Consider the following 27,270-nt stretch of genomic DNA (forward strand, 5'->3'; position numbering starts at 1 on the left):
AAACAGGAAGAGACTGACAACCTAAATAGACCAATATCCAGTAACAAGACTGAAGCAGTGATCAAAAACCTCCCAAAAAAACAAGAGTCCAGGGCCTGATGGATTCCCTGGGAAATTCTACCAAACATTCAATGAAGAAATAATACCTATTCTCCTGAAGTTGTTTCAAAAAACAGAAACAGAAGGAAAACTTCCAAACTCATTCTATGAGGCCAGCAAAGACCCCATCAAAAAGGAGAATTACAGACCGATATCGTGATGAATATGGATGCCAAAAATCTCAACAAGATCCTAGCTAATAGGATCCAACAGTACATTAAAAGGATTACCTAGGTGGGATTCATCCTTGGGATGCAAGGGTGGTTAAACATTCGCAAATCAATCAGTGTGATAGAACACATTAATAAGAGACAAGAATCATATGGTCCTCTCAACTGATGCAGAAAAAGCATCTGACAAAATACAACATTCGTTCCTGATTAAAACCCTTCAGAGTGTAGGGATAGATGGTACATTCCTCAATTTCATAAAAGCCATCTATGAAAAGCCCACAGCGAATATCATTCTCAACAGGGAAAAGCTGAGAGCCTTTCCCTTACGATCAGGAACACGACAAGGATGCCCACTCTTGCCATTATTGTTCAACACAGTACTAGAAGTCCTAGCAACAGCAATCAGACAAGAAAAAGAAATAAAAGATACTCAGACTGGCAAAGAAGAAATCAAACTCTCTCTCTTCACAGATGACACGATACTTTATATGGAAAACCCAAATACTCCACCCCCAAAATACTAGAATTCATACAGCAATTCAGTAATGTGGCAGGATACAAAATCAATGCACAGAAGTCAGTTGCATTTCTTTTTTTTTTTTTTTTAATAATGATTTTTTATTATATTATGTTAGTCACCATACAGTACATCCCCGGTTTCCGATGTAAGGCTCGATGACTCATTAGTTGTGTATAACACCCAGTGCACCATGCAATACGTGCCCTCCTTACTACCCATCACCGGCCTATCCCATTCCCCCACCCCCTCCCCTCTGTAGCCCTCAGTTTGTTTCTCATAGCCCATAGTCTCTCATGTTTCATTCCCCCTTGTCAGTTGCATTTCTATACACTGAGACTGAAGAAAAAGAATTTAGGGTATCGATTCCATTTACAATAGTACCAAAAACCATAAGATATCTTGGAATAAACCTAACCAAAGAGCTAATACCACACAATTTAGTATGTTGGGCTATCTTCAATTTGCAGGAAGACTGCAATCAGATTTAACCTCCTAAAGCTACAATATCAAGAGAAAATCTATTTTTTTAAGTAGTCTAGATGAGAGTTTTAGACATGTTACTTACAAAGGTAATGACAATTTTCTATATTAATCCTTTAAAATGACATCTTTTTTAAAAAATGGGGCGCCTGGGTGGCTCGGTTGGTTGAACAACTGCCTTCGGCTTGGGTCATGATCCTAGAGTCCTGGGCTCCCTGCTCAGTGGGGGGTCTGCTTCTTTCTCTGACCCTCCCTCATCTTGCTCTCTCTCTCTCTCCTCTCCCATTTTCTCTCAAATAAATAAAATCTTAAAAAAATAAATAAAAAATAAAAATAGAAAAATGGACAAAAAATTGTCATAGTAGTTTTTACTCTAAACTCATCCAATAACCTGCTGTCATTAGGTACATAACAACAGAGATAATCACTGTTTTAAAATTATATAAACTAGAGGTGCCTGGGTGGCTCAGTCAGTTAAGCGTCTGCCTTCAGCTCAGGTCATGATCCTAGGGTCCTAAGACTGAGCCCCACATCAGGCTCCCTGCTCAGTGAGGAGTTTGCTTCTCCTTCTGCTCCTCCCCCTGCTTGTGCTCTCTCACTCTCTCTCAAATAAATAAAATCTTCTTAAAAAAATAAAAATAAAATTATACAAACTAATAAATGTTATGGCTTACTTTTAAAAAGTTAAAATACCATGAAGAACTTGAAAACTTAGAGACAAAATTTAAAAAGAAAAAATTCAGAGAAAAGCAGACCTCCAAGACATGTAGATTTTTCCAAAAAGTTTAAAAATACCAAACCTTTATTTTCACAGTATCTAACACATGCACACAAAATTTGTGGCAGAAGAACTGAATGAATTTACACACATCAGTTCTTATTTAAAAAAATCTTAGAGACATATTATTTCATAGAGCAAAATCTTATTAAGACACCTGAAATATAGCAACTGAGAAGGTGAAAACTGACCAGCAAACTACTTTTGCTTCATCTTTTGAGGAGGCTCCTCTTGCATTTGCCTAGACATGTGGCAATACTCCTGAACCATTTTGCTGTATGGTATCTTAAAAACTCGTTAGGCAACTGGGCCATACTACTCCATCATACACATGAATGCAGTATGCATGAAAATGCATTTTTTTAAAAGATAGTGTTTTTTCAACATTTTATACCTAAATGCATAATCTAGTTGTTGAAAATTAAGTAGTAAATGTATTTATCACATGTTAAAGAGTGTCTTCTGTATTTTTTATGTCTTTGACCAAAACTATTAAAAAAGCAATTAAGTATTTATAAGGAACTGAAAAGGTAAAAAAAAAATTAAGATACTCTTTGCCTCCAGAATTCAAAATAGTCTAAAATCAATACTTTTAGGGAATATGATAGAATGTTTAAAATTGACAAAGATAAAAATCATTTTGCAGAACCAAAATTATCCCTTAAAATCTCTTAAATAGCCAACAGGCACAGTATATACATCAATTAAGGTCTATAATCTCATACATTATGTATTATGAATCACATCTTTTTGAATAGAAGAATCATACTCTATTTGCAGAGATGCTCTGAAGTACAAGAAGTGTGTAGAAACTAGAAGCTATTAAAAAAATAGTAAATTCATTTATCTCCCATCTCATGGTCCCTTATGGGGGGCTATATTCTGACCAAGTAGAACAGTGGATAGATGCCCACATGATATACATTTTTATTTTTCACACCTGGTATGAATATATCTGATGTGGGGTGCTGATGCATTTGACATTTCTGGATGTAGGATTTATGAAAGAGATTTGATAAAAAGATAGTCTAAGTAAATCACGCTTCAGAAGAAGTTCACAACAAACAATGAATGAAGTATGAAAGAAACTAGCATATTTTTTGTTAACTTCCAGAAGTTAAGGGAAATGGTGAATATAAAGCAAAAAATTTTACATTTTTGCTAAGGAAGCTAGATTTAATGAAGTAGACAAAATGTTAAAGAACTGCTAACAACACATGGTGAAGAATTTATGATTGAGAATTTCAACTTGACGCTTGTCATTAGGCAAAGATGAGTTGAAAAATTACAAGTGAAGGGAACTTAAATAGTTCATCCATTTATAGTAGTTTTTATTTCCTGTTTTTTAAAAAAATACCATTACTTTTTCTGTGGATTCAGAGAGGTATGTGTGTATGTGTGCATGTGTGCACACACATGCACATTCAACCACAAATATAATTTACTTATTTATTGTTTGCTTCCCCTCACTAGAATATAAAAGTCCACGAGGACTGGGATGTTTTTGGTCTTCTGATAATTGGTATGGTACTGGCATGTAGAAAGCAGCTTAGTGGATCTTTGCTAAATAAATGAACTTCTCTAATCATGGACCAGAAATATGTTTTATAAACCCCAACATGCTGGTCTTGCTTTGGGGAAGTCATACTCAGCGGAAAAAAAGAACTAAATTAGTAGTATTCTATAAAAGAACATACAGGTGATGACACAGTTGGTGAGTTTATGAGTTACTAGAGGAAACCAGAAAAATATTATAAAAAGATTTAAAAAATAATGAATTAATCCTCAATAGTTATACAGCGCATATTGGTTCTTCTGTTACTTCCACATAAGTGTTTTTTCTTATTCAGTACTCTAGTTATAAAGTGTTTTGAATAGCACACAGGAGATTACTACATAAAATATATTTGTATACAGGCTAGTTTAATTATCTGACATATTAGAGACAGAGCATAGGGAAGAAATATTATCCAAGGACAGATGGTAATTCAAAAAATAGGACCCTAAGTAGAATTATACCTCTTCTGAGAATTAGGTCTTCCTTCTCACCTAGTAGACTATATTTTCTCAACTGAAGGAGAATATACAAAGAAATAATTTAGACAAACTTCTAAAGAATTAAAGATAAAAGGAAGAACCACTGCTTCTCCAAAATTTAAATCATGTTCTCACATTATTAGGATTGTACAAAACCAATGAAAGAATAATTCAATGACTAAACATTCTGAGAGGAATTTAGAATCACTTATTTTTTAAGTATTTTTGGCTGATTCCTAGAACATCTTAGAATATTGGCACTTTCTTGTTACCTACAAGGACTCACTAAAAATTTTGTAAAGGTCTACATACTATGGCTGTGAATCACATTTTAAAACACTGTGGATAGACGATCATGATTTTAAAGCATTGTTTTTGATCTTTAAAACGTTCCTTTTCTAAATGATTTACATGCACCCCATTACGTTATTGAGCATTAACTGTACCAGCTACTACTCTAGGTGAGGGGGCTATACCAAAACAGACAAAATCCCTGCTTTTATTGGTTCCTATATTCTAGAAGCAGCAGATAACAGATTTTAAAAGAAAGTCTGGAGAAACAAACAAACAGAAAAGCAGAATAATTGAAAAGAGAATGACTGAGATGAGTTATCATAAATAAGATGGTTGCGGCATGGATGGTCAGAGCCAGGAGTTTGATGATACGAAGGAGTGAGCAATGTTCATGCGGAAGCGGGATTCTAGATGGAGGTAATAGCAAGTATGAAGACCCTGAGATAGGAACAAGGTTAGTACATTTGAGGAAAAGCAAAAAGCCATGAGTGTGCAAAAGAATGAGCAACAAGAAATGTGATCAAAAAGGAAGCACAACTAGAGTCCTTGATATATTTTATTCTAAGTGACATTCAAAGTCACTGGAAGCTTTTGGGCAGAGAAATTAATAATCTGGTTTAGGCTTTCTTTGTTCTTTTTAAGATTGATTTATTTATTTGAGAGAGAGAGAGAGAGAGACAGCATGGAGCAGGGCAAGGGGCAGAGGAAGTCTCCAGAGAAGGAAGGAGAGAAAGAGAGAGAAAGTCTTCAGCAGACCCACACTGAGCACAGAGCCGAATGCAGGGCTCAGTCTCACAATTCTGAGATCATGACCTGAGACGAAATCAAGAGTCGGACGCTTAATCAACTGAGCCACCCAGGCGTCCCATGTTTTAGGCTTTTAGATACATCAATTTGCCTTTTCTGTATAAAAATCAATTGGTAGGGAAAGGAAAAGTAGAAGCAGAGACACCAGTTAGAAGGCTCTTTAGTAGTATACGCCAGAGATGATACATCTTGGATTAGGGTGGTAGAAATGGAAATGACAAAACATGGCCAGACTTAGAGTAGATTTCGAAGGCAGAGCCAGTGAATTTAATGATAGGTTAGATGTGGGTATGAAGGACACTGAGGAATCAAGAAAGGCTCCTAGCTTTTGAAGCTGACCAAGGGTCAAGAATGATATATTTTACTAAGATGGGAAAGTCTGGGGCAGGGGAAAATTTCAGGGGAATAAAATCAAGTGTTTTGTTTTAGATAGGTCATTCTGAAATACCTACTAGATATTCTTACAAAGAGTATATCAAGTAGGCAGATATAGGAGGGTAAAACTAGAGGAAAGGTTAGGATTAGATATAATATTTAGGCGTCATCAGCACACACGTGATAATTAATGCCATAGGATAAAATGAGGCCATCAAGTAAGTTAAGGTATATATCCATAACAGAAGACAGCTGAGGACTAACCCCTGGGGCTATTCAACATTTAGAAGTCAAGATAAGAACAAGCAAGGAGCATGTGAAAGCAGCAATATGTGAGAAAAGAGGAAAAAATTAAAAGAATATAATTTCCTAGAATCCAAATAAGGAAGTGATCAACTCTATCAAATGATGCTAAAAAGATTAAGTAAGATGAGAACTGGTAACTTCCCTTTGAATAGTAAAAGATGGAATTACCAATGAAATTGATAAAACAGTGAAGTGGTAGGAAAGAAAGTCTAACTGGGACAGGTTGAAAAGAAAAGGAGAATTGAGAAGTGAAAACAGTAAAAGTATAGATGATAAATATTTACTAAACGTTTATCTACAGTGTGTCAGGTGCTTGAGATATGTTAGTGAACAAAAATACAAAATCTAACTCCTCGTGGTGCTTATATTCTAACAGAACAAAGACAATGAACAATAAACAAGAGAAATAAGTAAATAATATATTTAGAAGGTTAATTGTGCTACAAAAAGAAAGGGTGATTTTTAGTTGTTGGAGAGATAAAAAAGATAGAAAGTAACTACCTGAAAGAGAGGAAATTGACTAAATGAGACTCAGAAGGTCAGCATAATTGGGTGTTTTACCCTAGTCAAGTTCAGCTGGTCCAGGGCAAGTGTGTAATAAACAAGGACCTGGACAAAGATAAGGTTCTAACAAGCAAATATGACAAAGGAAGAGAAAGGCAATAGAGTTAAGATTTTATATGAAAAATGATCACAGTGATTAAGCACAGTATTTTGAGCTGAGAAAGGAGAGAAGTGAAGTAAGTCATAAGTCATGTCCAAGAGACAATGAAGAGTGAAAATTGGTGTAATCAATAGACTGGAAATTGCAATGAGGTTAAAAAAGGGGGAAAATGTAAAAGTACTGGAATAAAATTATAGTCAGAGAAAGAGATGGTTGAAATTAGATTTGAGAGGTGGCAAAAGTCTAGGAATAATCATGGAAAGATGGCTGGAGGGGAATGGAGGGAAAGATCATTGGAAATAAAGAGATCATATTATTGAGAGGCCAGAGTGTTGAATGGACCAGCTACATAGAATTTGAAGTCGCTAAGAATTGTAATGGGAATAATATTTGGGAGGAAGACAGTGAAAAGGCTGGTAGAGGTCCACAGCATGATAATGTAGTTGGAATAGTTTGATGTCATGTGCTCCAAAGCAGCTCAGGGTTTTGAGAAGGACGAATAAATGATGGGAAAGCAGCTATAAAGATATTAAAGATTGTCTGCCAATGGTATCACCCTATATTACATAAAGCAAGGAATTAAAAACAGAAAGGGATAGGGCTACAAAAACATCTTTTATGAATATGTAGATCTGAGTTACAGAAATAAAGGGAACATGAAGAAAAAAGACTGAGGACATAGGAGATTTTGCTGATGAAAGACCACAAGTTCCAGAAGACAAAGGAGAAATATGGGTGCTTGTAAAAGGACAGCTGACTCAAATTCAAGAATAAAAAAGATAAAAGGAGATAAAAATCTAGATGATAGTAAGTGACCTGATAGTTGGCCTCTAATTCCTGTTATGGAATGGTACGCAAGTTGAAAGGTGGTTTTACCAGAAATGCAAAAATCTTTTAAATCCAGTCATAATTTTAAGTGTATTTTCTTAGAATTTCATTCAAATCTTCCAGGTATATGACAAAACAAGAAAAATCTTTTCATAAACACCTTTGAATGTGGTCCATAACAGTATGTGAATTAATTTATGGCACTAATGTACAGTTTCCTGAGAGTTCCAAAAGGCACCCATATAAGAGAAATTCAATGAGTGACCCACAATGGTCTCATAAAGGCACATTTGTATAAGAAACACTCAGGGCCTGAATGAATCAGGTCAAATCTACATAGGCACTCAAGGATGCTTGCATTTAGAGCAAAGCAATCTAAAAAATCAACACTCCTGCTTCTAAGAAATCAAATGCTTTATTATCTATTGGTCATAACCAATTGGTTAGTGAACCATATTAATATTTATTTCTTGATATAGTATAAAGCTTAAAATTAAGAATTTAAAAGGAAAAGGATCTGTGTTCAGGGAAGGTTGAAAGACTATATAAAACCTGGCTACCAATTAATTTAAGGGGAAAGGGCTGGTTAATAGCAGCTTTCAACTAACTGCATCAAATATATCAGGAAAGCTTTTTTTTTTTTATTTTAAAGATTTTATTTATTTTTTTGACTGAGAGACAGACAGCCAGTGAGAGAGGGAACAAAGCAGAGGGAGTGGGAGAGGAAGAATCAGGCTCCAAGCGGAGGAGCCTGATGCGGGGCTCGATCCCGAAACGCCGGGATCACGCCCTGAGCCGAAGGCAGATGCTTAAGGACTGAGCCACTCAGGCGCCCCAGGAAAGCTCTTTGAAACCAAAAAACCAGAATGTGAGTTATATGAATGCTAAATATGTGTGGGGATAAAAGATAAAGCAGGAGGGGCGCCTGGGTGGCACAGCAGTTAAGCGTCTGCCTTCGGCTCAGGGCGTGATCCTGGCGTTGTGGGATCGAGCCCCATATCAGGCTCCTCCGCTGTGAGCCTGCTTCTTCCTCTCCCACTCCCCCTGCTTGTGTTCCCTCTCTCACTGGCTGTCTCTATCTCTGTCGAATAAATAATAAAATCTTTAAAAAAAAAAAAAAGATAAAGCAGGAAAAATGTATTTTATTTTGATGAAGATTACATTTTATCATATATTTAGCAGTACGATTCATTCAACTACTATGTGTATACAATCTTTCCAATTTAGTCAAGTAGCCTTCTCTAATTTAAAAATAAAAGATGAGACATCTTCCTGAATCATAAACCAGTAACTTACACTGCTTCAGGTAATCAGAGAATGTGAAGCTAAAAATTAAAATAATTTAGTTACATATGATGGGGATACTTTGGAAAAGGCATTTTATATCTATAAGCCTATGTTTCTACACACTTCAAAACAAACTGACTGATACTCAAAGTATACACAGTAATAAACAAGTACAAAGCAGGGAAAGGCAAACTATATGTACATGCTAATTTAATTTCTTTCTCCAAATAAAACAAGTAAGTACTAATACCAGAGTATGCAGAGAAACTGGAAGATACCTGGACAGTTTATTAGTAATCATTCATATGTTCAAGAAATATTTACCGAAGACAGTTATGACAACTACTTCTAAATACTGAGGATGCTGCAATTAACAAAATAAAGTGCCTATTATCATGGAGCTTTCATTCTACTCAATACTCAAGAGAATTTTAGGTTAACCTCTAGAAGGAATTCAATTCTGAAAAATTTCTCAGGAATATTCAAAACTAGTTAAAAGTTCAGCTCTATACTAAAATACCACCCTCTCCCATTCTATTTTTTCAACCCTCGAAAAGTATTTTTGACTAGCTTCTAATTACAAGGGATTGGCCAAACTGTGTTTAGTATTTAAGTTTCCTCCAATCTATTATTAAACTCTATAAGGAAACTAATCACTAAAACTGTTTCTAGCTCATTTAAAGGAAGAATGGAAATGTATGAGAAATACAGCATTTCTCATAGGTCCTCTCTGGTCTGCCTAATTCAATTAAAATAATTCTAATCCTAGGTGGCTAAGTGGTAGAGAATAGGAAGATCTTCCTACTTAGTACATAAAAGAATCTAGGTGCTTCTCACACAGAACACTTTTCAACTTTTTTTTAAAACTTCTTGAGGACTCAAATGTTCGTAACAGAACTAAAAGACACATTACTTAACTGCTCTGTGTTTCATTGTCTCTACCTGTTAAAGTGATAACAACAGTACCTATCTCTTAACACTGTTTTCGGATTAAAAGCGATTAAGGCATAAAAAAGTCTTAATGCTCAATCAGAACTGATGACATCAATCATCATCATCATCCTGTGTAGTGGGTTCTTAATAGCAGCTTACATTTATCATGATCATTGTCCCAAAACCATAGTTAGGAGAAATATTAAACAAGCTACAATAAAGCTATTAAGAGATTTCTTTTATGTTTTGGCAAGATGATTAACATACACATGTTACTAAAACTGAGCAAAAGATCAGTATCTGTAAATATCAGTAACAATAATGTTACTAATATCCAGAATTCCTGAAAATGGTGAATTTGGGAACTTTTCAGGAATCAAATAAAAGCTTCACCAACAATGTGCTTTATCAACATTTTGTTTGTTACTCCAAAGACTCAGAAGTGTTTATTTTTAAAAACATGTTTATGCCTTTTATTTCCATGTAAAATTAACAGTAGAATTAGTTAAACAAACGAAGGGGTTATCATCACTTAAAGATACTGTTATTACCTTCTGGCCTTATCCTAGTGGAATCATACTGGAAATCTCTAAAATGACTTTATTCAAAGAAAATTTAAAAATAAGGAACGAAAACAAAACCAAATAAATGAATAGAAAAGTCCTTTTGTTTAATTAAATCTGGAAAATCATGTTGGACTACAAATAAAGGAATTAACAAAGGTAAGACCCGAAGTAGAGCAAAAAACACTAGTAAGAATCTTTCATTTAAAAATTCTGCAATCCTTCAAAGATCTTGAAGAAAACCAAGATTATCCCCAAATGGAGAGGTCACTAAATATCCATGAACACTCACCCAACCTTTGGTAGGAGACCTCTTGAAGACCCAGATGCTTGAATCAGCTGAAATAGTACCAAGTGTTTTCTGATTACTCTTAATAGGGCAATGGAGCACAGGTTACTCCATACTATCAAAAATTATAGGTCATTATTATTGATAACTCTAGCTACTACTACCATTATAAATCACTCAAGGAAAAGGCGACTGAGTAATGAATTCTAAGGTGAGTGAAACTTATTGTGTGCATGTATAAATGTGTATGTTTCTTCCAGTTCTCTTAGTGATAGAAGTCTGTTAACATAATTCCTCTTGTAAGTGTAAACACACTGGCAGAATAAAATTTTCTAAATTAATGTTATAAAATTTTAAAGAAAGCATGTAAAATATTTTTAATATTGGTTCAGATAAAAAATTTCCAGGGGTGCCTGGTTGGTTCAGTTGGTTAAGCATCGGACTCTTGATCTCGGCTCAGGTCATGATCTCAGGGTGGTGAGACTGAGCCCCCCAACAGGCTGTGTGCTAAACGTGGAGTCCACTTAAGATTCTCCCTTTTCCTCTCCCTCTGCCCTTTTCCCCCACTTGCACTCTCTCCCTCTCTCTCAAATAAATTAGTATTTTTTAAAAATTCTAAAAAAAGAACTTGTTTTTTCAAGACAAATGCCAATTTCTCAACACTAAGCACTTTAGTAATACACAGGAAAAGATTTTCAGTCTCCTGCACTTAAAAAATATATATATATAGTTCTTCAGTTTAGGGGTTTTTTATTTTTTATTTTTAAGATTTATTTGAGAGAGAGAACACACACATGTGTGGGGGGCGGGGCAGAGAGAGAGAAAATCTCAAGCTGACTCCCCACTGAGCCTGACAAAGGGCTCTGTCTCATAACCTTAGATCATAACCTGAGCTGAACTCAAGAGTCGGACACTTAACTGACTGAGCAACCCAAGCACCCCTTAACTTTATGTTTTTTAATGTAATGATTTTTCTAATCAGAGGATTATTATATTTCAACATATAAAAGAACTCAGAACACTGAGGACTAAACAAAAGCCTCCTTGCTCAAAGGTGAAGATGATTTTCAACATTATTGATTAAAATCTGAAAGTTATCAATTTAATAGAAAAATATCTAATACTAACTTAATTTCAAAGAGGAGTAAAGCAGGGTCAATACCTAGATGAACTACAGTAATGTTTTTCTCAATCTCTGGAAAGTGGGAGGCAGAATGAGAACTCCTCCCAACCTGCATTCCCCCTACACCACGACTCACTCCAAGGATCTATGTGGTAAAAGTTAACACACTCTACTACTGCAGAAATTGCCAAGAACAAAAAATGGAAGGTTGCAAATTTCTAAATTTTTCTCAAGTAACTAAGATGTAAAAACTACTTCTCTCTGATTACATGCGTATCAAGTAAGGAAACAAGTGAAACAAGCCTTGTTTGATTTAAATAGTTTCAACAGACAGGAAGCAAAAAAGAGCATTTGACATTTAATGTTAAGTAAGCATACTCAAGCTACCAAAGAACTACTGAAACCCCAAGCCAGCAAATATACTCCAACCTGGCTGATAAATGATTTAACTATTACATTTCTTTTTTTTTTTTAAAAGATTTTATTTATTTATTCGACAGAGATAGAGACAGCCAGCGAGAGAGGGAACACAAGCAGGGGGAGTGGGAGAGGAAGAAGCAGGCTCATAGCAGAGGAGCCTGATGTGGGGCTCGATCCCACAACGCCAGGATCACGCCCTGAGCCGAAGGCAGCTGCTTAACCGCTGTGCCACCCAGGCGCCCCTTAACTATTACATTTCTAAAGACAGCTTTGTAGTATATCTATCACTTACTGAACATGAAAGAACTTTTGAAGTCTTGAGAACAGCAACAAAATAAGGAAGACCAGAAGCATAAAAAAAATTTCCTGTCTGCCTACAGTAGATGAGGAAAATGTGTGATAAAGTCAGGGAGACATCTGAGAAAAGAGTGGTGAAAGGAATGGCTAATAGAAGACTAGTACTACAGTAACTGAGAATCCTAATGTTCCTAAAAATATGAAGAAAAACTAAAGGTAAAAAATTTATAAAAAATGGAATAAAGACTGGCATATAAAAAAACTTGTGTGTGAGAAAAATACAAACATTCTAGATCTCTACTGCTAATTTTAAGTGACAAGTTATGCCAATATTACCTTTCTTTCGAAAGAGTGCATTTAGGTAATTTTCTGCTTGGCATTCAATCTTTTCAGTGTTGGACTGGCCCTGAGATGATAGTTCCTCCGATGGTGTTGACTGTGAAGAATCAAGAGATGGTATACAATCCTAAAATTATAAGAAAGCAACATAAAAAAATCAGTTTTAATTATACATGTGATTCCATTAAAAATAGCAAAAAAAATATTCTCTAAATGCTCATTTGTTCTATTTAACAAATTATATAGAGAGAACATAAAATTTGGAACAGGAGTCAGGAGAAAAGAAATTTGGCTCTGATACCACATTAGCTTTATTTCTTAGCAAACTATAGCCAAAAAAGGGGGGGAGGGTATAGAGAAAATACACTGCTGAATAAATTCATTATATAGCATGCCAGTAATGAGAGTTTTAACAACAAAGTAGGAATGTTTACCCACTAATCTGACCAAAATGGGTACGGATTCTGAAGTTCCCATTTCTTCTCAGCCTTTTTCACAATAGTAAAGAATTAGGACTTCCCGCCATACAAGAAGATGCTGCTTGTCTAGTTTATGCCCTGTTTATAGTAGACACTATTTAATCATTTACACAGGAAATAATTCTGATATCCAAAAGACTTCACGAAATTAAAAGGCTAAAAAGTAGTACCACATTATCCTCCAACTATAGATTCCTAAGAAATCAAGACTATAGGGTGGTGTTCAAACCAAGGTAGGCCTCCAAGCTCACCACTGTCTAACTAAATACAAAACAGATCTAAACTGAACCTGATGAGTCAGGGAGCTATAAGGAAGAAATGTGAAATAAGCAAAAAAGATGAGTGTTTTGTGATTTCACCTGCAAGTTAAGCTAAATGTTAAGACTTCTAACATAAGACTTTAAAATATTCTTCTCATTACCAAAATCAAGTATTTAAATTTCCACTGTAAGTCACCAATTTTCAGAACAAATTAAGTTAAAAAAATTGTGTTACAATTGTGCGATTAGTTTAGAAATAATTTCATAGCACTAAAACTTACACTGACTGCTTCTCTCTGTAGGTTACAAAATGAACATTTTTCATCCATAGACCAGTCAGTCAGCTCTTCTGGTTCACAGTCTTTAAAAGAGGGAAAAATATTCATTAAATACACTAACTTTATTAAAACAAATAAAATTACCACTCTCCACAGCAACGGCTCATTTAAAAAAACTAACTACTAATAGTAAGGGGAGAAGGCCTAACTTTAAAATTAAAGTGATGACATCTAGAAAGAAACAGAGAAGGCTGTAAGGAGAGTAATTTTGCACTATTGTGGGACAAAGTAGCAAGAACAATGAGCTGGTTAGAAATTGATTTTCTAACAATAGGGTTTTAAGTATCATCTAACCTTCTAAAAGATTGAATTTATCATTACCTACTGATTTTTAATTTTCACTATGAAAGAAATCCAAACAGGGAGGTATGGGGAAAAATAAATTTTACACATCATGAAAGCAACATAAAGCAGAGAAATGGAGTAGAGCACCAGAGAAGCCCACAGATTTGAGAAAATGAAATGCTGTTAAAAAAAAAAAAAGTGGAAATCCATAGCTTAGAAGTCAGATCAGATTTTTATTACATTGTTTAAAGGTGTTGTTGCAAGAGTTCGAGTAAAAGGCAGGTAAACAAGCTACATTATTCAATACAAAACATGAATTTTTTTTCAAAAGATGTTTCATATAATTCAACTATTGTTATATATTAGAAAGTTTGTGCAAAACAAACATTTTATGATGAAGAAATTTTATGATGCTATAACAACACTGCCACCCTAACTATACTTGGTACAGATAGTGATTTTTCAAACTCCCCTCAATTTCCTTTCCCAAATAAATTCCTATATAGAACCTCCAATATATGAAGCATTTATCACCTGAGGCAGTTACACGGGTATTAATTTGAAAAGCACTGGTACAGCACAGTAATTTTCTCTCATACTTTTGAAATAAATAAATTGAATACGTGTTTCTGTTAAACTACACAGAAAATAAGCTTACCTTTTTTGGAATGGTAATAAATAAATACCAGTTAGGATCAGCCCCCAAGAAATTCTTGCATCAACTGAGATATAAAAATAAGAATAGAAGATAATGTAACCTGTTCGAGTATAAAGACAAAATCCTTTGGTTTTGGTAGTGGTCTAGAAATATTCCTAATATTTATCCAAACTTAGAAATGGTAGGAAATGGGAGCATGAGATCCAGTATAGGGTAACGAAAAGATAATTGGATTTAAAGTCTCCATCTGGAATAGAACTTACTAGTTGTAACCTTATCAAGTTATAAAGTTTTTGTTTTAATTTCCATATCTGTAAAATAAAGATCCCATCACCTAACTTATTTGTGGATCAAATGAAAAAATGTGAAAATATTTTAGAAACTATAAAACACCATGCAAAGGCTAGTTACTAACAAAGCAGGATCATCAGTCATTATTTTTTAAATCCTGCACAATCACAAGTGTATTTAATATGGTTATTTTGCAGAAGATAGATAACTTTAATATACCAGTTTAAGAAAATTGATCACTTTTTGCAAATGACCTGATAAATCAAAAAGTTTAAGCAATCTATACAATTAAAAACCCAGAATTGTACTTGTGTAGGTTTATAATTTTCTTCAGCCCTTTGGCCTATCATTATAATAGAATAACACATTTGCGCTCTTGAATGTGGAATTGTGCAATGCCTCTTACTAGGAAGGTAGAGCTTTTTATCAGTAGAATGAATGTGGGAAAAGTGACAGTATATATTCCATCCAAGCTGAGGCTTTAAAAGGTATGGCAAGTTGCCCCAGTTCTCTTGAGTTTTGACCATCCAACATGAAAAGAACTTGCCCCACATAGCCATTATTCCTTCAGACTGGGACCTGCAGTCATCAGAAGTGATCTCTGAAGTTCAGTACTCAGGTCACCCATAAGGATGCAACAGATTTCAGAGCTATTTGTTAGGCAGTATTACTGCACAAAACCTTGACTCATATGCTAAGCATAATGATTTTGATAGATCAAGGAAATCTTACTGCTTTTTTATTATGGCTTCATGAATAAAAGATATGAAAGGAATCTAGCATTAGAATTTTTTAAAAATAGCTGGTAGTCCTGAAGAAGAGGTATTTTTGAAAAATCACTGTAAGGTTTCATGAAGTTTTATTGATAAATATGTTGAACAGAGGAACAACAACTTTGCAATAATTAAAACAATTACCAGTTGTAAGATAAAATTGGGCATGCTGAGATTACCTCATTTATTTTAGTTATTTTAGAAGTTCTTCAACAAAACGTTAATTAAAACAAATGCCTATGTGGTTAAATAAATGGCACTGAATAATCAACAATTATAAAATGCCATTAAATTATGCTGGGTAAAAAAATCTACAACTTTACTTACCAATGTTTAATAACTACTCTTTCTACAGAACTTTTGATTTTGAGTCCAATAAATGATGGTGAGATACATTATTTTATTTATTGGAAAACAAATTTTGAAAAATCAATTCTAGGCCAGATTTCTCTGTCCAGGTTATCTTTTCATGTCATAAAAGTTAAGTAAATACTATAACAGAACAGATTTATTTTATTTCTCAAACAAAATATGACAATAAATCAGATATCCCTGAAATAAGTTGTCTTTCATTTTGCAATTTTAACCATGAAGTTGTATAGGCTCAAAAGGGTCAAATTATGTACCTTATTAATAAAAGGCAATGTCATAATGCAAACTAATAGTAGGGTGCCTGGCTGGCTCAGTCGGTTAAGCATCGGCCTTCAGCTCAGATCATGATCCCAGGGCCCAGGGATCGAGCCCCCCATCAGGCTCCCTGGCCAGCAGGGAGCGTGCTTCTCCCTCTCCCTCTGCCTGCCACTCCCCTTGCTTGTGCTCTCTCTCTGTCAAATGAATAAATAAAATCTTTAAAAAATAAAAAAGAAAAGAAAAGAAAAGAAAAGAAAAGAAAGGAAAAAACTAACAGTAAATGACTAACAAAAGATCAACCTTTTCACCACGGATATATATTCAGGTCAAAGTCTGGTTCCAATCATTTTACCTAATATGTCTTGGAAAGATAACAGACTTTGAAATTAGAGAGCCTTGGTACTGTGATATCTTTCCAAATACTAGATGTGGCCTTTGGCAAGTTACTTTCTCTGGGCTTCAACTTCCTCATCTGTTAAAATGAGGATAATAATTACATCTTAAGGCGTAGTAAAAATTAAATAAGAACATACGCAGAAGACCTAACAAGTTCAATAGGTGTTACTTTCATTTTCTTTTAGATAATCATACTTCCTTTGAGCATTTTTATTCTCTTTAGTACCCTTTAACCGTAAGAAATAAATTTAAAGTTCCCAAAGACAAAGCCCAATGAAAAGTGAAAAAAGAGAATACTGAACTAGATTTCTCATGAAGGTCATGAAAAAGTGGTTATAACTATGTTGATTTTGAAGTAAGATACTGAAAGTGGGCAATGTTACTGAAAAATAATTTTTCATTATAAAACTACATATTAACCATACTGAAAACTACAAAGCAGAAAAAAACCTATTTATAATCCCATCATCCAGAGATAATGATTAACATTTTACAATATATTCTTTTAGTTTATATTCTATGCCTTTTTAAAAATTAGCATTAGCTGATTCTTTGAAAATATCAATAAAATTGATAAATCTTTATCCAGCCTAACCAAGTAAAAAAAGAGAAAATATCAGAAATTAAAGATGGGCCATCACTGTTGGGTATATAAATAATAAAAAGATAATAAAAAATATTATGAATAATATTAGTTGCCCACAATTTGGTAACCTCAGATGAAATGGACAAACTCCTTGAAAGACACTATCTACCAAATCTCACAAAAGGAATAATAGATAATCTCAACAGGACTATATCTATTAAAGAAATTCAATCAGGGACACGTGGGTGGCTCAGTTGGTTAAGCGTCTGCCTTTGGCTCAGGTCATGATCCCAGGGTCCTGGGATTGAGTCCTGCACTGGGCTCCTTGCTCAGCAGGAGCCTGCTTCTCCCTCTCCCTGCGGCTCCCCCTACTTGTGTGCTCTTTTTCTCTTTCTCTGACAAATAAATAAAATCTTTTAAAAAATTAAATCAACAATTAATAACCTTCTAAAACAGAAAGCTCCAAACCAGATGGTTTCTCTACAATGGTTTCTTGTTCCAGAAAATAAAAACAGAAGTATTTCCTCATTCTGTCATTATCTATCATCATTATCCAAGTACCAAAAATGGTCTGAACACCCCACCCAAGAAAATATGCAGATAGCAAAAAGTTTAGGACAAGATGCTCAATAGCATATCCCATTAGAAAACTGAAAATTAAGATGAGCTACCACCACACACCTACTAGAATGGTTTAAGTCTGAAACACAGAAAACATCATATGCTGGTGTGGATGCAGAACAAAAAGAACTTCAATTCATTGCTGGTGAGAACACAAAATGGTATGGCCGCTTTTGAAGATAGTCTTACAGTTTCTTCAAAGCTTAACATAATCTTTCCCTACTATCTAGCAATGGTGCTCCATTTAGGCAAATGCATTGAAAAGTTATGTCTATACAAAACCTTGCACACAAATGTTTATAGCAGCTTTATTAATAGTTACTAAAACTTGGAAGCAACCCAGATGTCTTTCAAGTAGATAAATGGATAAGCAAACTATGCTACATCCACCCAAGGCAGTATTAGTAATAAAAAGAAAGGAGCTATGATGCCATGAAAAGACATAGAGGACCTTACATGCATATTATTCAGTGAAAGAAGTGAGTCTGAAAAAACTAAATACTATACGATTTCAATGATATGACATTATGAAGAAGAAAAAACAAGACAGACAGGAAAAAGAGCAGTGTTTGACATGGGTTGGGGACAGGAGAAGAGAACTAAAAAGGCGGAATACAGGTGATTTTTAGGGCAGTGAAACTATTACATAGGATACTGTAATGTGGATACAGGACTACGAATTTGCCAAAATGCAGATTACTGTACAACACACACAGACTTAGCTAATGTAAACTATGGGGGCTTTAAGTCATAAAATACATCAATATTGGCTCAACAATTCTAACAAATGTACAACACCAATGAAAGATATTAACATAGAGAAACCTTGGAGGGGGGAGGGTATATGGGAAATCTTTGCACTTTCTACTTGATTTTTTCTCTAAGTTTAAACTGCTTTAAAAAATGCTATTTATTTTAAAAATTAGGATATTATACACATGCTTATTTGTCACAAATATTTCCTATGCTCAAATATACTTCTAAATTGTTTTTAATAAATAAGCATGTCCATCAAACAGATGTATCATAACTTATTTAATCAATACCCTATTGTTGGATATTCAGTCTGTTTCTCTAATCTTGGTATTATAGACAGCATGATGAATACACTCAGATAAGTTTTCGTGAGCACATGGATAAGAGCTAATATAATTTATATAACTACAAAATAGAGCAGTATTAGATTCCCTGGCTTTAAAATAAATAATCAATCCATACTGGAAAACTACTGACTTAATACTAGGCCATGAATTCCTAGAAGAGATCCTCCTTACTCATTTTTTTTTCCTTACCGCTCATCACAGTTCCTGACACAAAATAACCATTCCAAATATTTCATCTAACAAAAGAGGCAAGAATACACAATAGGGAAAAGACAGTCTCTTCAATAAATGTTGGGAAAACTGGGCAGCTACATGTAAAAGATGAAACTGGACCACCTTCCCAGATTATATACACGAATAAACTTAAAATGGATTAAAGACCTAAATGTGAGACCTGAAACCATAAAAATCCTAAAAGAGAACATAGGCAGCAATTTCTCTGACATTAGTGGTAGCAATATTTTTCTAGATATATCTGCTAGGGCAAAGGACACAAAAGCAAAAATAAACTATTGGGACTACATCAAAATAAAAAGCTTCTGCAGAGCAAAGGAAACCATCAACAAAGCAGAAAGACAACCTACTGAATGGGAAAAGATATTTGTAAATAACATGTCTGATAAGAGGTTAACATCCCAAATATATAAGGAACTTATTCAATACCAAAAGAAAAAAACAAACCTAAAAAATGAGCAGAGGACCGAAATAGACATTTTTCCAAAGAAGATATACAGATAGCCAACAGGCACATGAAAAGATCCTCAACATCACTCATCATCAGGGAGATACAAATCAAAACCACAATCAGATATCAGCTTCTATCTGTCAGAATGGCTAAAATCAAAAAGGCAAATAAGTGATGGGTATTAAGGAGGGCACTTGTGATGAGCACTGGTTGTTGTATGTAAGTGATAAATCACTAAATTCTATACCTGAAACTAATATTACACTGTATGTTAACTAACTAGAATTTAAATAAAAACCTGGAAATAAAGGGCAAGAAATAACAAGAGTTGGAGAGGATGTGGAGAAAAACACCTGAACGCTGTTAGTGGGAAGACAAATTGGTACACCAGTGTGGAAAACAGTATGGAGGTTCCTCAAAAAATTAAAAATAGAAATACCATATGATCCAATAATTCCACTATTGGGTATTTACCCGAAGAAAACAAAAACACTAATTCAAAAAGATATACGCACCCCTATGTTTATTGCAGCGTTATTTATAATAACCAAGATATAGGAAGCAACCCAGTGTCCATCGATAGATGAATGGAGAAGGAAGATGCAAGACTACACACACACACACACACACACACACACACACACACACACACAGGAATATTACACAGCCTTAAAAAAGGATGCGATTGTGACATTTGCGAGAGCATGGATGGAGTCAGAGAGTATTATGTAAGTGAAATAAGTCAAACAGAGAAAGACAAATACCATATGATTTCACTCATGTGGAATCTAAATCAAACGAGTAAACTAAAAACAAACTGGACCTATAAATACACAGAATAAACTGATGCTTGCCAGAGAGAAAGGGGGCGGGTGGGTGAGAGGATGGGCAAAATGGACTAAGTGGAGGAGATAATAGCCTTCCAGTTATGAAATGAATAAGTCACAGGAATAAAGGCACAGCACAGGGAATATGGTTAATGATGTTGTAATAGCACTGTATGGTGACAGATGACAGCCACACTCTTGGTGAGCACAGCATTACACGTAGAGAAGTTGAATCACTATGTTGCAACACCTGAAACCAATGTTATATTGTGGGTCAACTATACTCATATAAAAATTTTTTAATGTTTTACCTAATAAATCTAATTAAAAAGTTGTTTTGTTGTCTCTATTATCATAATGTTTACAGTTGAAAAAAAATATGAAGTCAAAAATATTAAATTTCAGTCAGTGGTGCACTCAGGGGTCAGCGAACCTTTTCTATTAACAGCCAAATAGTATTTTAGGTTTTGCAGGCCATACCACCTGTCACACCATTCAACTCTACTGGTGTACTACAAATGCAGCCATTGACAATGTTTGACCAAATGAGAGGGGCTGTTTTCAATAAAACCTTATTAACTGAACAATTAAATTTGAATTTCACATAATTTTCATATGACATGAAATATTAATCTTTTTTTTCCAACTATTTAAAAATGTAAAAATTATTTTTAGCCCACAGGCCATTCAAAAATAGTAAATAAGCTGGATTTGGCCCATATGCTATAGCTTGTAGACCTCTAACATAATCTCCCTTTGGATCTATCAGTCTAGTTTACACAGGTTGACCACACGCTTTTCAAATTTTTGTAAATATCCATAGCCATGGCAAGGAAATCAGATGATCCCACAGGTGAAAGAAACCAGCTCACAAAAAAGACATGAAAAAGGACCGACTAAAGCAGGAAAAAAAGAGAGAATTTTTGCTTAAAAGTTCTGTGGCAGCAGGAAAAATAAGTTTTGGAGAGATGGAGAAGCAACAGAGGCACAGAATATAAGGAACTTTTCTGGGCATACATAAAAGTTTGAAGTTTATGGCATTCAAACCCTCTTTGGAGACTCCCCCCGCAAAAAAATAAGAGTTGTATTTTCCCCAAAAGGAGAGAAATTCATAAAACATACCAAAGAAGATAGAAAACCAGGGCCTCTGTTTCTTTAACAACCAAATAAAAATTAGCACCACTCAAAAGCTTCCTTCAAACCATTCAATCTGGAGGTGGTTCCAAATCAAATTCCAGAATAAAAATACAAACCTCTCAAAACACTAATGTATACAATACAAAAGTCTTAAACTTAAAAATATGCTCTGTGTCACAGTTGATTTTTTAAGGTAGCAGTATGAAATTCAGAATATATTTTCCACAGAAATAGCAGTAGGTATGCAATGTAGTCTATCTAAATTTATATATTATAAAATTAAAATACTATGCATTTAATTTTATAACAAAAAATAATTTAGAATAATATACAAGAATCCTTAGCTAGCCAATAGATTTGGCTTCTGAGTTTTAGAAAGTGAGTTAACAAAGGTTCAGATTTCCAATGATTTATTTAAAAATATACACTAATCTTTGATTCCTGCATACAGATTTGCCTAGTGATAAATACCTATACTTATAGTCCCAGCATCTAAATATTAAACCATTTTTAACAATGGCAACAACAAAGAAAGCACACTTATTTATAAGAGGATAAGAAAGAAGCTGGAGAGGTGTATAACGCATAGTTTCTACATGCCTTTTCAAGAGGCTCTACACTTTTGATAGTACTGATTTAATTTCCCTCAAAACATTTGTATGGCTGTCTTCATCCTTGTACAGATACAGATTTATTGCAATAATTAATATCACATTCTTAAGGTTACCATTTAATTAGATGCTTTTTTTAATTCAAAAAAGGAAATAAAAGGAGGAAGAATTTACCTAAGTAACCTGGAGAAAGAATATTTGGGGTGAAAAAAGGCAACAAATATGTGTCTATATGCAAGTTCCAAAGCTGAGCTAATTTTGTTAACTTCCCCCACCAAAAAAAGCACTAAAAGGACATAAAGTACAAGATCTATCTGAATTTAAATAAACTGAATGAGATATACAGCAATGGGTTATTAAATTACATAAGTAAATTAATTATAAATAGAACTACAATGAAATACTGTGCAGCCATTAAGAAAGATGGTCTAGACTTTATATACCCAAATGATATACCAGTGAACACAGCTGACACAGAAATTATACGTACTGTGCATATAGTATATACTACTATAATTAAAGAACAAACACATACAAACATATATCTTACATTCATATAAAAATGTATAAAAGTTATCTATGGATCATGGGAGTAGGGGTAATTTTTCCTTTCTGGCTTATCTGTATTTTTTAATTTCCTAAAATAAACATGTACAATTTATATACTAAAGAAATACTAGTCTAAAAACAAAATACAAAGCATTTATTCCTTAGAACATTCTGCCCTTTGTATAATAAACAATTTCTGAAGGAACACAAATATATACATATATATACAACTTTATAAATAAACAAGTGATAGTGGGGGAAGCAACAGGGTGAGTCACAAGCTATAATTTGGGTTGTCAGAAGGCAATTAAGTATAATGCTGACTTCTGACATGAATGAGGACAGCAGGGTAAGAAAGGAAGGCTGAAGAAATGTCTGGCTTAGGTTAAATTCTTGTTTTTTAAGATTTTTCCTTTGTTCATTTGTAAGCTCAGAAAAAAGGTGAAAATACAATTAGTATTGCTAAAAAATGTATCAGGTAAAAATACTTAATTCAGTGTTGAATTATGATAAGATGAGAAACGATTAAAGTTAAGAGAAATTAAAAAATGATCTTAGCTAGAAGAATGATAAAACACTAGAACAAGCACATTTTGCAGTCACCATTCTTAAAGTCACATTTTACATGGATATCAGTTCATCTCAGCAAAGACAGGTGGTTGGGACAAATGATCTTTCATAGATACTTTCAGGTCTATGATTCCTAACTTAATTATCTTGCTCAACATTAATAAAGAATGGGCAGAAAACGTTTGACTACTCCACCATCATTCCCTCACCTCAAAAGACTTATTTATACAGAAGAGAAAAGGACCTTATAGATGTCTTGGGTCTTGGTAGAATGGAAGGTACCATAGTAGAATAGAAGGTAAAAGGGTTAGGGCATAAAACAGACCAGATAACAGATTCAGAAATAATTCAATCAAAATCGAAATAGAAAATCTATACTAGCATTACCTATTTCGTGAATAAACTGTACTATAAAATTTCAGAGGTCTACAAAAGCGTTCTCCTACTGCTCTACATTTCCAAACAAGCAATAAAACAACTAAACTATGGTATCACAGCAACTATATCACAAATCAAAATCTTCCACTAGGATTTATGCTACAGCATTTGAAAGAAGTGGCTAATAAATGACAAACAGTATTATTATACATAAATATAAAACTCTGAACACACATGGTGGGATTTCTCAGAGCGACAATCTGATTTCCAGGCTGCCTGTGTCATGAGCAACAGGAAATATTTACTTAATTGAACCCTTTGAAATCTTCTTTAAGAATAAGTGAGGGTATGTAATATATAATAAAAATTAAATTTCAACATTAAGCCAAAAACAAGCTTCACTTTCCATTTTGATCAGCGTACTAAATTTTTTTAAAAGATTATGACAACGTTGTGTAATAACAAAAACAATATTTGGATCACTTTATTTAAAATACTAATTAAGCAAGACCACAAATTCTTGTTTAATGTAAAGTTAGCACAGAACAACCATTTTTCATTTGTTAAATGGGACAGAAAGTCACAATTTTAAAATAAAATTTAAAAAGCATTACCTTCAAATAAACTGAGGTCTCTTCGTAGCCGTGGTCCATAAAGCCCTTCTAAAATACTCTCAAAACCTGTATTGTAAAAGAGAGAAAAGTATATAACCTACTGGAAAAGTTAAATTTTATAATAATCAAAAAACATAAACCCAAATGAATTAGAAAATTATAAATTTAACTATGAGGTGCCATTTTTCCTTTAAGCTGAACTAGGCACTACACAAACTGTAAACAGTCACACAAAGACTGTCAGGAATTATGTGACTGTGAAGAATTTAAAATATCCAAATGTAAGTATTCACTACTAAAACAACGAAACATCTTTGTTATTTAGAAATATTCCAAGGTTGAAAAATTATAGCAGATATTTTTGGTAATAATTTTGTAGAGGAGAAGAATGAAAAAAGACATGTATTATGTTCCAGTTTATATCTGTAACAAAAAATGTTAATGTAAGGTTACAAGAATGAGTTTCAATAGGGAGAAAATCTTGCTGTGAAAAGTATGATGTACAAAATTTAAACCAATGAGCTTATAAAAATTAAAACACAATTTGTTCATGGCTATGGACTACCTTGTTTTAAGGAAAATAATCCTGAAAATCTTGTCAAGTTAACAAGAATCATGAATTTGCAAGAGTATTCTACCTTCTGGACATACTGATTTTAATATTTTAGAACTTTCTTTTTGAAGCCTGTATCTTATTCAATTTTAATCAGTTTACTGATGAAGTAACAGGCATCCCAAGAAAAATGACCAGGATGGCAGAAAAGGAAACCAAAAAAAGGAATGAATTTAAGAGTGCTTAAGTTAGGGAAGAAAAAAAAAAGGTAGTATGTTAGGTACGAAAAATGAAAGGTGAAGTAGATTTTTTTTTCAGTGGTATTCCTAAATTGTAAAACAATGGAAATACTTCTATAGAAATGTTTCATAAATCATAAAATGCTTTAATAAACATTTTAACATCTTTGAAATCAAGATGCATATCAATGGTGTTATAGCCAAAGAGTGGCAACATTTTTTCATTTAGTAGAATGTGAAGAAATGATGCAACTTAAAATCAATGATGTCTTAGATTTGACAAAATAACGTAGTTATCATTAGTAAATATGTAGTTGTTAAAATCTTCGTGAAATGATTCAGTACTAGTTCCTATGAGTGGAAATTACAGGCAGAAAAGTGAATGAATCATCAGAGAGAGCTTTCAAGAAAACTACATAAAAGACTTTCATATTAGGTAAAGACTCAGACCGAAAGAGCCCCAAATCTCTATTACTAAGATATTCTATTTATCAATGTGCTCCAAAAATATTGTAAACAACTATTTTAAGATGTTATTCTGTGTTATATTGGACAATATATCATACCCTCCCATATAAGCCTAATGAATTTAAATGCTGCACATTTTCTAGATTTAAGTCTGAAAAGAAGGCAAATAAGGACTTACACTTCTGTTCTACTGGGCCTCTCAGCTCCTCCCCAAATAAGAGCAAGGACTTACATATATCCTGTTCAGATTTATTCACAGTACATAGTGTTAGTGCTACTGTAAATGGTATCTTTTTAATTAAAAGTTTTGTTTCTTGTAGGTTAATAGAAACATAATTGGTGTTTGTATACTGACTCTGTATCTAGCAACATTGCTAAATTCTCTATAATAATTTATCTGGATATTCTTTGTGTACACAAAAATATCATCTATTGATAATGGTAGTTTTGTTTTTTTCCTTTCCAATCCTTGCTGCTTTCTTTTTTCCTGTTCTTGCCTTACTGCCTTGGCTAGGACCTCCATTATTATGCTGCTGAAAATTAGTGATGAGAGCAGACATCCTTGACTTTGTGAAAATTAATAAAAGGAAATCTCATTTTTGGAGTCGGGAGGCCAGCAGGGGGAGCTCTTACATCCTACCACTAGTCGTCAATTGCAGACCCAAAGGAAGAGAGGGACTTAGCATGTGGAGACTACTTGACTATCCCAGAAGGAGGAAAAGAGGCTTTCCTCCTCTCCTGGCAGCAGTTCAGCCAATGAGAGACTGTCACAACTCCACCAATGAAAGGCCACTATACTCTGAATGCCCAGTTTGTTCCAGTGGACTTTTGTTTATAAGAGCCCACCACCCATCTTCCCTCCTTTTCTCTAGAAAGTCCCCCCAGGGGACTTGCCCATGGTTTTGTCATAGCTTGCTTGTCCAGGATGGCAATTCTCTGCTATTCCTGAATAAATCCATCTTTTGCTGGTAAAATAACTGGCAGTTTTATTTTTAAGCTTAACTACTTACGCCCAATCTAAATGGGAAAGCATTCAAAGTTTCGTCATTAAATATAATGCTTGCTATATCCTGTTAAACATCACTTGGGACATCTGGGTGGCTCAGTTGGTTGGTTAAATATCCGACTCTTGATTTCGGCTCAGGGCATAATGTCATGATTGTGGGATCAAGCCCCATGCTGAGCTCCGTGCTTAGCGGGGATCTGCTGGAGATTCTCTCTCCCTCTGCCCCTCCCCCACTTGCATGTGCACGTGTGTGTGTCTGTGTGTGTGTGTCTCTCTCCCTCTCTCTAAAATAAATAAATCTTAAAAAAATAAAATAAAATAAACACCACTTATCACATTAAGGAAGTTCCTTCTACATCTAGCTTGCAAGGGGGTTTTTACTACAGTCAACAGATGATGAATTTTATCAAAGTTATTTTTCATCTGAGATAACTGTGTCATTTTTCTTTATCTCTTAATATATGTTAAACCAACCTTTTTCCATTCCTAGGAAAAGCCAACATTATCATGAGGTATTTTTGCTGGGTTTCCTGTCCTCACAGTTCCTCTAAAATTTCTGCATCAATGGTCACCAACGAAACTGGTCTGTAAATTTCTTTTG

General features: G+C 34.1%; 1 protein-coding gene across 14 annotated transcripts in view; it reads right to left on the reverse strand.

The window, feature by feature from the left end:
- LCORL (ligand dependent nuclear receptor corepressor like) overlaps nucleotides 1–27,270 on the reverse strand; it is a 167,334-nt gene that overhangs the window by 97,387 nt on the left and 42,677 nt on the right. For 10 of the 14 annotated variants that reach the window (XM_026514491.4, XM_026514500.4, XM_026514501.4 and 7 more), the window contains exons 2-4: nucleotides 24,404–24,469; nucleotides 13,633–13,712; nucleotides 12,610–12,739 (exon numbers count right to left, since the gene is read on the reverse strand). In XM_026514491.4, coding sequence (XP_026370276.2) covers nucleotides 12,610–12,739; nucleotides 13,633–13,712; nucleotides 24,404–24,469 — 276 coding nt within the window. Of the gene's footprint in view, nucleotides 1–12,609; nucleotides 12,740–13,632; nucleotides 13,713–14,632; nucleotides 14,697–16,322; nucleotides 16,968–24,403; nucleotides 24,470–27,270 lie in introns of those variants that run through there. The other 4 variants (XM_048211789.2, XM_044389740.3, XM_044389743.3 and 1 more) reach the window with 3 other exon arrangements.

Source organism: Ursus arctos, unplaced genomic scaffold, assembly GCF_023065955.2.
Source record: "Ursus arctos isolate Adak ecotype North America unplaced genomic scaffold, UrsArc2.0 scaffold_9, whole genome shotgun sequence".
NCBI classification, from domain to species: Eukaryota; Metazoa; Chordata; class Mammalia; order Carnivora; family Ursidae; genus Ursus; species Ursus arctos.